This window comes from Colias eurytheme, chromosome 9, assembly GCF_061535395.1.
Source record: "Colias eurytheme isolate Ceu_HAF_F1 chromosome 9, ilColEury1 Martin Lab GWU primary, whole genome shotgun sequence".
Taxonomy (NCBI): domain Eukaryota; kingdom Metazoa; phylum Arthropoda; class Insecta; order Lepidoptera; family Pieridae; genus Colias; species Colias eurytheme.
In genome coordinates, this window is record NC_142988.1 from 7267581 (window position 1) to 7281838 (window position 14258).

General features: G+C 32.7%; 1 protein-coding gene and 1 long non-coding RNA gene across 2 annotated transcripts; one reads left to right on the forward strand and one right to left on the reverse strand.

Moving 5' to 3' along the window:
* On the reverse strand, positions 1–610 carry LOC149905906 (uncharacterized). Its single transcript, XR_016457081.1, has 2 exons — positions 458–610; positions 1–285 (listed from the first exon to the last, which is right to left on the reverse strand). It is a non-coding gene; the product is annotated as an uncharacterized LOC149905906 (long non-coding RNA).
* Positions 611–3083: 2473 nt separating this feature from the next.
* On the forward strand, positions 3084–11985 carry SAK (polo like kinase SAK). The gene is made up of 4 exons (XM_090105022.1): positions 3084–3098; positions 9176–9507; positions 9603–9695; positions 9776–11985. The coding sequence occupies exon 4, from the start codon at positions 9876–9878 to the stop codon at positions 11874–11876; it is 2001 nt and encodes a 666-aa protein (XP_089961148.1). The 5' UTR covers positions 3084–3098; positions 9176–9507; positions 9603–9695; positions 9776–9875; the 3' UTR covers positions 11877–11985.
* The last annotated feature ends 2273 nt before the right edge of the window (positions 11986–14258 follow it).

A 14258-nucleotide genomic window follows, 5' to 3' on the forward strand; every position in this document is an offset into this window, starting at 1 on the left:
TACAATTAAAGTTTGTTTAATCAATCTAAAAATTCAACCGCGAGTGAATAGTAAGAATCACTATCATTATCTCTGACTCTTATTATGAACCCTTCCATTTCTGCAGTTATTCCATCTCGTTTTTTATACTATCTTCAACACGAATAACATGGTCCGGTCATAGAAGAAATCTCGACAAGATACTGATTTTGTGTCTTTAAACATTTTGAACGAAACAGATCATTCAATTTTTTTTATTGTTGCTTGAATAGTTTATAACTGGACTATTGGTATCATCCATGTTACCTGCAAAATAATAAATATTAAACAATGCAATCAAAATGAATAGTATCAAAATATCAAAGTCACACTTAACAATGCATTGATATATTTCACGTAAACACTCTTGTTTTTCCTTGAAAACTACATCTCTTTCAACTTGTTTCTTTTCAAATTTACTAATCATAGTAAAAAGAACCTTTTTTAAGTCGCATTTCAATGTTTTCGTCTCGTTTTCAATTAGAAATCACTAAAATCGCGGAAATAATTTTCACTTTGACACATCAACAACTCAGGTTTTAATGACAATTACGTAATTATAAGTGTTGCCATATAAATTTTCGAAATAAAAAGCCAGTCTCATCTTTCGTTAGCCAAACTCTAGCTGCGCTCCGCGGTTTCACGTCCGCATGGCTCCGCGTTGTCCTTTTGGTCTTAGATGATTTATGTTTATAGCCTATAGACTTCCTCGATGAATAGGCTATCTACTGCTATCTAACACCGAAATAATTTTTCAAATTGGACCAGTAGTTCCTGAGATTAGCGCGTTCCACCAAACAAACAAAAAACAAACATGAAACAAACAAACAAACTCTTCAGCTTTATAATATACCTATATAACGCCTATATATTAACCAGTAGCTGGTCCGAGCTGTCAGACTGACGCGTGAGATCTCTGTCCGACGCTATCGCTATATCTCTCATTATCTGCTCAAAAAAAAATCGCGTGACCCATCCCTACAAAAACGTTTGTTGAAAGAAAAGTATAGCTCAGATTACGAAAAAAAAATACTGTTAGATAGGTAATGAAATGAGGCATCATTAGAGTAGAAAATATATACTTCGAACTTACAATTTCATATTTTAAAAAGAATGATAATACTTAATTGTACTTTTTTTTGTTAGATTTTCTCGCAATTTAATTTTATTACGACAAATTTATGCGCTCGGCTTCATTTTTACTTATTTATTTTAAAACTAGACTATATTTCCTTTAAAATGAATGCATAATATATACAAATTATACAGGATATGTCTATTATTTTTACTAATAAAAATGACTCGGCACGCTATCCGGATCGTTACGTCCTTGGCCATTGTTACGTTTCAAATATTTTAAAATGTTGAATCTGCGTAAATATAAGAATGTAATAGATTTATATTAGTAATTACTTAATCTAGATAGTTTCTAGTACGTATATAACGTATCAAAATATAAAAATATAGTTTCAACAATTCGTAAACAACACCGAAACCCGCCATGTTTGGAACGCGCATTTTGACCTACATTATTTGTTAAAAATAAGAACTTTGGCTAATGAAATACTACAATACGTATATATCACTGTAAAGAGAATTTTATATAGAAAATTATAACATATAACACACAAAGGAAGAAGTAATAACATTCAAGTAATCACGCCATTTTTGCGCAGCGATATTTTGCTCGGCACGGTGAAAAAATGACGACCTTTGAAACTGGTCTGTCATTAAAACAGGACGTCAAAATTGTATGAACCTTTGTTCTAAAGTAGTCTCTGGTTCTCTCCAGATAATAAATGTGACAGCTGTGGCACAGATACTCAACCAAATTTGAATAGGGCAAGCTTTACGACAGGTATAATTTATGGGCACGGTTGTTACACGGACTGATATAGGTCTACCAGAATCTGATGGCATATTTATATTTACGAAATAAAAGATTTTCATATGGCAATTTTATTTGACAACTATCAAATTGGTTGTCAAATTATTTGTCTTCTTTGCAATTGATGAATATTTTTTAGGATTTTGTCTAAAAAATCTTCGAAAATGTCGAAAAAGCCGCTGCGATAACAAGCAAGAGGTGTTGTTTATAATGTGTATAGAAAAACATTCGATGAAGAAGGGTCAAACACATCACAATTTTCAATTTTGAATATTTTATTGGTAAATTGGACTTACCCGTTTTGATACTTAAAATAAAAAATATTATAAGTAGGTAACTATCATATTGTTTGTTAATTACAATATAATTTTATGAAACTTATTACAGGAGTTTCCAATACGGCTATTCGTCAAGTCCAAGCTGTCCAAGTCAATTTTATAATGTGTGTATCTTTAATACTTACGAAAATAAACATACTTAGTTTTATTTTATTTTTATTTTATTTTATAAAAAAATATTAGCAATCTAGTTTTGATCTGCATTATCATTACATCCATATTTTTACATGGCATAATGATAATGAATATACAAATATAGGTATGTGTAAATAATAATATGTGTTACATAGATAAAAGTAATATGTATATTATACATGTAAGTATGTACCTACATAATATTAAGTGGATATCTCATTATTAAGTACAGTATTGTTCACTTATGTAATGATGAGGACAAAATAAAAAATAAGTAGTATCAAGATCGTTCAGTCCATTTTCCCTAGGGTTGCACACTCAAAATTTTGATTTCCCAATTTGCCATCAGATTCTGGTTTACCTATAAGCATAAAATTTTTTTTGTAACCTGAGAGCCCCTTATTCTCAAGTGGATATATACCTATATAATACCTAATAGATTTAGGCAGATTATACCTAGAACTCCATTTCAATTAAATCAAACTACATAGATATATAAATTAATTTTTACACAATTAGAACTTCATCATCATTATGTAAAGCTTCAAATTAGATCAGATAAACTAATTTTTGTAAATTCCTTGAAACTTAGGAAGATTTTTGCGTCAGCAAACTTTTCTCACATCCTCGTCCCCCTCGTCCCTCTGGGCGCTGACACTAATCACTATGACAGTGACTGGTGACATGACATTCAGAACATAGAGTAATTGATTCAGAACGTAGAGTGAGAATGAACCATAGAGGAGGCACTAAAATGACAAGTAATGCGTGAGAGAAATACACTTATGACTATAAAGCTAAGAGCAAGCGAGACAGAAACATTGTTTTTTGTTTCTCTCATGTTATGCGATTTCTTTTGTTGGGGACAAAGGCAGTTTGTCCCAAACAAGCGGCTACAGTCCATTGTTTTGCTAGTTTTCTGTTTTTTCTCGCTGTTAAGTGACTTCAAAGTTTAATAAACGTTGACAGTGATCTGTTTTAATCCGACTTTAAGTGAAAATATGGTGCGTTGTAGTGTGATTGGTTGTAAAAATCGGCCGGAACGAAGATTACCAAATATTACCTTTCACACGTAAGTAAACTTATTTGAAGTATATTGTTTTATAGAACTGGATATAGTTGATACATTTTCATTAACTCTAATGTGAAATTATCTACAAATATATAATATTTTCATCGAAATAGACGTAAACATTTTTTTGTGTTATCCGACTAAATTACGAAGTGTTCTTGTTGTTCAGGACGCCATTTGTTTTTACGTAGTTTCAAATTTATGGTATAATCATGTGATTAACATTAGGGATACCAGTACAGGGTAAAATTTTCCCCAAAATCGTGAAATGTTTTTTTAATATTAAATATGTTTTTTAGGTTTCCAAAAGAAACAAGTACATTAAACAGATGGATTCGAGCTACCGGAAGGAAGAACTGGTTACCAGGAAAAAGTCACAGAATATGTTCTATACATTTTGAGTCGCGTTATTTTCGAAAAACGAAAAAAAAAACCTATTTGATGCCCAATGCAATTCCAACACTTTTTACAACAGTGAGTAATTTTTGTGATGCATTTAGTTTGGATTTAAATGTTGTAGTTTAAATATTCATAGACCGATTTTGTTGCTACGTCTACATAATAAACAAAACAAGTTATTAATTTATTTTTATAGGGGTATATTTTCTATTTATACTAAATCAAATTTTATTTTTTTAGGATATTATTGTTGAGCGACTGAGTACTGCCCAACAATCAAAAGTCCATGGACCAGGTCTTCAGGTAAATTAATAATTTCATTGCACTTTCCCACGAGCAACAACACTGCACTATTTTAGAACTGCACGACATACCGTGGAGAGGAAGTTTATGAGGTGTTGTTGTGTATGTACACGGCTCATATGAATGTGTGAAGCCTGGATTAGTCACCGGTTTTTTTACACCTTTTATTTTGTACATGGATGTTCTTAGTATTATCTGATTCAACTAACTTAATCTTTTCAGGATGTTGTTGAGCTACCTAATACAAGAGAACAGTCGAAAACCCCTGAACCAAGTCTTGAGGTAAATTGATTATATTATAAAATTATGGTGAAATATATATCTATACTAATATTATAAAGCTGAAGAGTTTGTTTGTTTGTTTCAACGCACTAATCTCAGGAACTACTGGTCCAATTTGAGAATTTCTTTCGGTGTTAGATAGCCCATTTATCGAGGAAGGCTTTAGGCTATATATTATCTCAACAGACCAACAGGAGCGGAGCAATGCGGGTGAAACCGCGGGACATAGCTAGTTAGTAATAATTTCATTTGGGTACATTTTGTACATTTATGTTATTTGAATTTTCTGGTTTACCGAAGTTAAACTTTATCTTTACAGGATATTATTGAGCTACCTAGTACTAGCAAACAGTCGAAAGCCCCTGAACCAAGTTTTGAGGTATATCATTATTTCATATACAACAATAAATTAATGAATGAATACATTTATTTCTGAAACAATGAAGTAGAGTATAGTAATAATTTCATCACGCCGGTGCCAGCGCATGGTGACAGCGCTTGTGGCCGATCACGGGGCCAGGAGCAGGAGCCGCCGTTGTGAAACTATATAGTGCTCGCGCAATAACTAAAACCGTAGCAAATGTTAAAGAACAGCCGAAGTGATATCTTTAATGGCGTATAGGAAATGTTGCCACAGCGTGGTTTTATAGCGTGACCAAAAAATATATTTTGAAGAGTTACCGTGGGAGCACTGTAACTGTTTAGAGTTATTTGTATAAGTAGTATATTTTGTCTTATTTAGGTACATCTGTGTGGTCTAATATTTTTTAAAATTGTAAAATTATTTAAGTTGGAAAAGGAATCAAATCTACTATAATTGTGAGGGGAATCTAAAGCCTGTAACATAGTTTTGAAGTTTGAACTAATACATGCTTTAATTTCCCCAAATATATAAACTGTATTATTTTAATACTTTTTAATTAAAGATTTTTTTTCTATTATATATTTCTGTTTCAAGTTTGCAAAAAATAACTTAATATTTTTTTTTCCAGGTGGAAACACCGAGAAAAATCAAATTAAGAAAAAAATTAATAAATAAAGAACGTGTAGCCGAGCAAAGAAAAAAGAAAATTGCAGTATTGAGGACAAGGGCGTGGCGGTTAAAGAAAAAGAATGCAGAACTGTGCAGCATATTAGAAGATTTAAAAGCCCGATGTTTAATAAATCAAGAATCTGCTGATGTTTTGTCATCTATAGAAACGGCAAATAAGGACTTTTTAAAAAGATATATTTGTAAAGAATCCGCACCTAGGAAGTATTCTGTAGAGTTAAGAAAATTTGCATTAACTCTCCACTTTATAAGTCCAAGAGCCTACGATCATGTTCGAAAATATTTCAATACATGCCTTCCTCACCCACGAACTCTTTCACGGTGGTACCAGTGTATAGACGGTAGTCCAGGGATCAGTAAAGAATCTTTAGAAGCAATAAAACTACTCAAATTAGCTAATAGTATAGTGAATCCATTTCGCAAATTATTTTGCGCCCTATGTTTCGATGAAATGGCTATTAGAAAGCATGTAGATTTTGATGGTCAAAACTGTATAGGGTTTGTAGATTGTGGCAATAATATAAGTAGTGGTCAATTAGCTAAGGAAGCCCTTGTCTTTATGCTAACTGCTATAAATGGTAGTTGGAAAATACCTTTAGGGTACTTTTTAATAGATGGTATTTCGGCATACCAAAAAGCCAATTTAGTTCAGACCTGTATTAAAACCGTTCATGATGAATGTGGAGTAGAAATTTTATCACTTACATTCGATGGCTGTCCAACAAACTTTGCAATGGCTAAATTATTAGGGTGTTGTTTACAAGATACTCAAATAGATCCTACTTTCCAAGTAGGTGACAAAAAAATTATTATATACCCAGATCCATCACATATGCTTAAATTAGTACGGAATACTTTGGCTCAGAAAGGACCCATCATTGATAGGCAGGGACGCACTATTTCCTGGGAATACATCAAACATTTAATTGACTTGCAGGAAAATGAAGGACTTCACCTAGCTAATAAACTGAAAAGATCTCATATGAATTTTAGGCAACAGATCATGAAAGTAAAGTTGGCTGCTCAGACTTTCAGTAATTCTGTTGCTGATGCCATAGAATTTTGTAACGAAGAACTTAAAATAGATAATTTCTCAAATTCGGAGGCTACAGTAGAATTTATTAAAAATATAAATGACTTGTTTGACATATTAAATTCAAGAAATATGAATGCATATACACATAAAAAACCTCTATTCGAGGGAAACTTTTTAAATACTAAATTGATTCTTGAACAAATATATCAATATTTAATGAAGTTACATTTAGGTGGCATGCCCATCCTTAATACAAACCGAAAGACTGGATTTTTGGGCTTTATGATTTGTATACGAGGGATAATTTTTCTATACGAAAATTATGCCAGAAGTGAATCCTTACAATTTCTGTGTACGTATAAGCTTAGCCAAGATCACTTGGAGTATTTCTTTAGCGCGATTAGGGCTAAAGGTGGATTTAACAATAACCCTACAGCCAAACAATTTAAATCCGCTTTCAAACGGATGCTAGTCCATGGTGAACTTAAACACATCACTACAGGTAATTGCATTCCTCTACAGGAAATAAATATACTAACATATACCAAACCGGAAATTGCAATAAATAAAACCACAGAAAGAATTAAACTAATAGATGAAACTGATGATTCTGAGATACGTGACATTGATTTTATCCGCACTATGGATGACCACGACTATTTAAGTGATCCTAGTAAACTGACCGAATTTTCGAAACAAATTATTATTTATATCGCAGGGTTTGTTGTAAGTCAACTGAAAAAAGAACTTAAGTCTGATTGTACGTCAGTTTTGACTGCGGATAAATTTAAAAGTTTCTTGTATAAAAAAGACAAGGGGGGACTGCAATATCCTAGTAAAGATGTAGTTGCCATTTGTACATTTAGTGAGAAAATTTTCCGTCAAAATAGAGATATGAGTAAGAAAAATTATTTTCATACTATTTCTCAAGAATGTCTCAAAAGATGCCTTAATGAAAATCTTTTTTCAAGAATAAGTGATCATTTTAAAAATCAATTATTTTTAGACTGTCACTATTCACTTTTAATTAAATCCATCTGCGGAAAATATATAAAAGTTAGGATGCACTATGCAACAAAAAAAATGTCTGAGGTGGATGACAAGGTACGCAACTTTTATAACAAGTTAATTTTATTTAAAGGTCAATAATTTTGAAGGTCAAGGATTCAACACCATCCTTAACTCTTAATTATAAGATTTTTTTTATGTTTGTATTAGTCATCACTACATAGTATAAAACAAAGTCGCTTTCTCTGTCCCTATGTCCCTTTGTACGCTTAAATCTTTGAAACTACGCAACGGATTTTGATGCGGTTTTTTTTAATAGATAGAGTAATTCAAGAGGAAGGTTTATATGTATAATAACACCCATTAAATAGTGGAGAAGTACTGTTATTTTTGAGGTTTCTAATGTGATGTCGTAAAAATTTACATTTTTTCCGCTTACATTGCAAACGCTGGCTGAACCCTACGAGTTTTATCAAAATAATGTACTAAGTATTATACACATTGAAAAGGTCTACAGAAAAGTCCGCGATGGTATATGTCTATCTCTTATGGATAACCCACAATAACTTTTTTTGTCATTTACTTTTTACGACAAATAATGGCTAATTTTCGAAGCGATTTTAACCAATACAGCATTAATACTTAACCAATTAAATACCTTGAATACATTGTTCATTTGATATAGATATACAAGGTGAAAGGTAAGACATTTGAAAAATTTAGACAGGAGCTTCTACTCATGAAACTGAACAACTTTTGTTCTACAACTTTGCTGAATTCGTAAAAAAAAAATTGGACTTTGTAAGGAAACTTCGCTAATCAGCTGACAGATTTCCATACAAAGTCCAATTTTTTTTCTATATAATATAAATAGATATTATAATTATATATAATAATTATATAATAAGATATAATATAAAGTACCTAATGTCCGATTTATTCCAGATATTGATGCATGCCAAAAAGGAGGACTAGGCCTACTGGGGATACCTCTTTAAAAAAAACGCACCTAAGGTTCTTACCTCACAGGTGGTGTGGAAAAAGAACCAATACAATACAACAGTGAATATATATATATATATACTAGCGGTCCGCCCCGGCTTCGCCCGTGGTACATATTTCGCAATAAAAGGTTGTGCCAAATTTCATCAAAATCGGCCCAGTAGTTTAAGCGTGAAAACCATACATACATACATACATACATACATACATACATACAAACCTTTCCTCTTTATAATATTAGTATAGATTTAAAAATTGCGGGACGTAGCGTTTGCGGCGGTACCGGCCAGCCGCCCGGCTATATATTTTATACCCGTGCGAAGCCGGAGCGGGCCGCTATGTTTTTATATACAACGTTCATAATTTTTCTGTAGTGTATTTACTATTTAGTATCAGCATTGCACCCGTGCGAAGCCGGGGCGGGTCGCTAGTTAAGTTAATAAATAACAAAATCTTTTCAAATCTGTCTTTTTCTTCATAAACCTATCTTACAAAAAAATACCCAAACATTTATAGATATTTTGCCAGTTTTTCGGATAAAAAGTTTTTGTAATAGTTGGCAACATTGACGTAAGGATTCGCCATCTCGTTCGGGTATACGCCGATGTGATCTCTAGTACATTCTCCCTCTACGATTCAGAAGCATTTTATATTAATACATGTAAATATTAGGTACGGGTGCTCTGTGCTGGGAATATTCATTATTCAGTCATATTTTATTGACTTTGTTGCGTAACACCTGTGGTAACACGTAAACATCAAAGAATAGTATAGTATGTAACTTACAATTTGAAACCTGTAAAAGTTTCTTCGTAAAGAAAATTGAATGAAATGCTGAATTTTTTAACAAGACACTTCACTAATGATGCTAAAGCTAGTGTTATGACATCATTGCAATTGTACAAACATCTATTACGCCAATGTGAAAAGTTGCCTCCCGACGCTTGTAAACATTATAAATTTGCTGTGAAACAGGTACAGGCTAAGTTCCAAATTATTTATAATAGAGGTTTCCCTGATAATTAATCAATTTTCTAGAAAAAAAATAGTAATGTTAAATCTTGTTTTAGAGTTATAAACAACATAAGTCTGAATCTGATCCAGAAAGAATAAAAGAGATAGTTAATAAAAGTATAGGAGATGCCAAATGGATAATAAATAAAGTGAGAATTTAAACATTATACCTAATTGTTATATTCATTCTTTCTTTTGTATGTATTTAATTTTAATTATATTTTTACAGTATAATAAACAATAATGGATGTTAACTGGAAACTTCATGTTATTGAAGATATTCCAAGAATTTATTTATTTATGAAGATCCAGATTTTCATTTTGTGAAGATGTTTGGGGAGAAAATAGAAGACTATGAAATTTTAGAACATCTTGGTAAAGGCGGATTTGCTCATGTTTATAGAGCAAGATGCAGAAAAACGGGCTTATTTGTTGCTATCAAAATGATAGACAAAGCTTTAATGGCAAGTGCTGGAATGATTGGAAGAGTAAGACAAGAGGTCACTATACACTCTCGCTTAAAGCATCCCGCCATTTTAGAACTGTACACTTTTTTTGAAGATGCACATTATGTTTATTTAGTATTAGAACTAGCACATAATGGAGAATTAGCAAAGCACTTTAAATTAGGTACTCGAGGCCTTTCTGAAAAAGCTGCTGCAGATATATTTAGACAAGTTGTGAGTGGAGTTTTGTATCTTCATACTCATAACATTATTCATAGGGATTTATCTTTAAACAACTTATTATTGACTAAAGATTTGAATGTTAAAATTGCTGATTTTGGTCTTGCTACCCAACTAAATGGGCCTGATGAAAAACATGTGACCATGTGTGGAACACCAAACTATATATCCCCTGAAGTAGCTTCTAGAGAACTTCATGGATTACCTGCCGATGTGTGGGGTTTGGGTTGTATGCTTTATACACTATTAGTTGGCAGTCCTCCCTTTCATACACAACATGTAAAAACCACTCTTACTAAAGTTATAAATGCCGATTACAGTATTCCTTCTGAGCTATCCTTTCAAGCTCAAGATCTATTACAGAGGCTTCTATGTAAGGATCCTTCTCAAAGAATTACATTAAAGGGGATAATGGAACATCCTTTTCTAAATAATGGGTTTAATGTCATTGGGAATCTAAAGCAAGATTTATCAAAAGATTCAGGATTTTTAACTACTTTACACAGTACACAACACAGCAACAAACTGAATTCTTCAAAAAGAAGTACCTCAGAATTACATAACATATTTAATAATGATAATTTACCATCTGAGAATTTGCTATTTAATGAAAAATTTGAACGTAAACCAATGCATAATAAAATATTTATGCAAAATCAAGATAACTGTCATTCTGCAAATAGTGCTTCAATTAAACTATTTAATTCTCACGCACAAAATACCTCTCCATTACCATGTACTGAAAATTATTCTCTTCAGGGTGATACAAATAACATTGTGAGTCTCAGTGAAAATATGAAAAAAATATCTATGAAAGATAAACCAGAGTTGCTTTTTTCAAATGATGAAAATAAAGAAAATTTTTCAAAACAATGCAAAACAAATTCCAATACAATTGGTGTTCCTCCCCTATGTGCTGATAGATTGCCGACAATATCCCACAGAACAAGAAATGCCATCCTGAAGATAGAACCTTCTGGAGTTACTGTACAATTTATAAAAAAGAAAGGAAAAGACAGAGAAGAACGTGTTGTGGAAATATGTACTATTTCTAAAGATGGAATGAAAATTGAAATTTATTCTCCTGAAAAGACTAGAGAAAAACTAAACACAGTAGAGCAAACTCCAAATCCTGATGAAATTTTTTCTTACCACAACTTACCCCAAAAACATTGGAAAAAATATTTGTATGCTGCTCGTTTTGTTGACCTTGTTAAGGCCAAAACACCTAAAATTACTCTTTATACTTTGCTAGCTAAATGTCAACTAATGGAAAATGGTATAGATATAGAAATGTTTTTCTATAGTGGTGAAAAAATTACATACACATCTAATGAAGGTATAAAAATAATTGATAAAAATTTGAAAACACACCATCAAGGTGTGATTCCTGAGTTAAAATATTTATGTGATCATTTTGAAGAATGTTCAAATAGAATGAAAAGAATACAAGGTGCTTTATCTTGTATATCTGATGAATGTTATCCTTTAATCATTGGTAAGAGACCAGTACAACCTACTAGTAATCTGGAAAATGCATTGGCACAAAATCATGCTAACCGGAACATAAACACTCCTCTTTTTAATTATGGTTCATTTCACCGTGCCACCCCATGTTCTAGTCATGCCCTCAGTGAAAAATAATTAATTCATTTCGGATTACAATCTTAACTGTATAGAACCGTGGTAGATAATAATTAGTCTATAGTTAATTAGCAAATATTAATAAATATATTAATAATTAAATTATATTCAACAATTTAATGTGGTTTTATTATGAAATATTTACATAGTAAGTATAAAAAGAGAAGTAAGTTCTCTTCGAACAAAGGTACATCGCGCTGATTGTATGTACGCAGTGGGCTTGGCCACGCCCCCCATTTAGGTACGTACGCACGCACACAACCACAGCACACAACGCCGCACCACAGACATGTATCAAGATAGACTAAGCGAGTGTATGTACTTCCCGTGTCCAAACTAAGTTATTGAAACTTACTTGACGCTGGCCTACACTCAGTCCGCGCTTGCAGTTCGCCAAGGAAAGACGTGAAGCTGAATAAAGTAAAATGCCGAATTGCGCCGGTATAAACTGTAGAAACTCCACAGCTGTGAGTGGCCGAGTTAGCAGAGATGTTTCCTTCCACCGGTAAGTAATTTTCTAATTAGAATATGCACTATTTATTTTAAAATCAAATAAAGAATATCTGTGGAAAACGATCGTGACAAACACGGATACCAAATCATACGAAATGATTCGGAATACATTGCGGCTTTTACTTGGCACGGTAAAGATCGCGTCGTATGATAACAAGCAATGAATAGCGTCTTCTCATTTTTCTGTTCTCATTTTTCTGTCCAATTTTGTGGTTAGTGATGTTCATTTGATGCAACAGTTCTCGATTCTAATCGATTTTATAATCGAACAGAAAAATGATAATTTGTAGGAGCAATTTTTCAGAAAAAAAGGTATAGATTTTTTTTGTCATTTAATACGACTTGACCTAGAACTTTTAAGTATTTTAATAAGAAGGTACTAAAAATAAATATTATGACATGGACGCCATTAGTTAAAGTGTCATCTTGGGAGTTTTTTAAGAAAACTCCTTATTGCTTAGACTATGTTTGTTTTTTCAGTTTTCCAAGTAACCCGAACATAAAAGGAAAATGGATCGATGCAACGGGACATAAAGATTGATTGATTGACAGTTTCATTACTTTCTTTCGATGGCCTCTCTAGTACGTAGTACATGGTAACTCAATGGGCATATGTAAGAAAAAGCTAAAACACATTAGTTTACTTGTTAGAATATTAAAAGGTTTATAACTTTATTTTATCATCCCTCTGTCTATGGTAATTATCATTTTTCTGTCTTGAATCGACGCGGTATAGATCAAGAGCCCACGACGGCCAGACTTTCCTTTCTTTCGGAAAGTTGAAAGTTTCTCTGTATATGTCTCCGATACAGATAAGAACGACTAGCGATTATCAAGTCTGGGTTGTGGTTACTTTGGCAGGAAACAGGTAGTAAGGGTGTATAAAATTGTACCTAACTTTCATTATAGTTTAAAAGCTAAATTTTATATATGTTACTTGGGGACCTATAAAAAGATATTACCTTAAGAGCCAGACAGTTTTCATGGTTCTTACATCTAGCCAGACACATTTAAAAAATAACTAACATATCATCAAATTCACATAACTACCTAAAAGCGTAACAAATATGAAATAACCCACTAAAAACATTAGTTAACTATAATTATTAAAAAAATAAAAGTATAATATATAAGTAATAAAGTTATTACTTATCTTTTACGGGGGCTTATGTTGATGGAATTTCACGTATCTCGATGACACAATAAAAAAGTCATCGGGATACGTGTAATTCCATCAACATAAGTCTAAGTAAAAGATAAGTAATAAGAAAAAAGTTTTATTGAAAAATATAAACATCTCTTTCTGAACATTTTCGCTTATAACTTTTTTGCTTATAGTTCTACGACAAAAAGTTACTGAACCTAAGTTGTAGAGAATTTAATTTGCAACGAATAATGTTAACATTGTTTTATTATCAGATAAATAGTTTAAGAGATTTATCGTAAAAACCATTTCAACCGCTATTTTCAAGATGGCGGCCGTCGGACAAGGGTGGCGACCCCACAAACTTGGTGATAGCTTCACACTGACCCCCCCCTACACATCAAAAAAATAAAATTGCGTCCTCTAAAAAATGCGACCCCAAATGTAACTTTTCAATGGACCATAAGCGGCGTTGGGTATAAAATCTTACACCTTGGCCACGGACACCGGCGGCGCGACCGACGGCGCGACCGGCGCGGCGGCGCGGCAAGTCGCGCGGCGAGGTAAGCACGCCACGGGCAGTTGCGTTCGCCGCCGCGACCAGTGTAGACGAGGAGACGAGATATAGCTTTATCAAAGTTAGCTCGACGTTGTTTGGAGAGTAGCAGCTTTTTTGCTCAAGATTTAATGTTTGGAAGATATAGTGGAGTACACGAAATAAATAG

Coding starts and splice junctions, on each gene's coding strand:
- SAK (XM_090105022.1), top strand. CDS start 9,876: ATGTTTGGGGAGAAAATAGAAGACTATGAAATTTTAGAACATCTTGGT.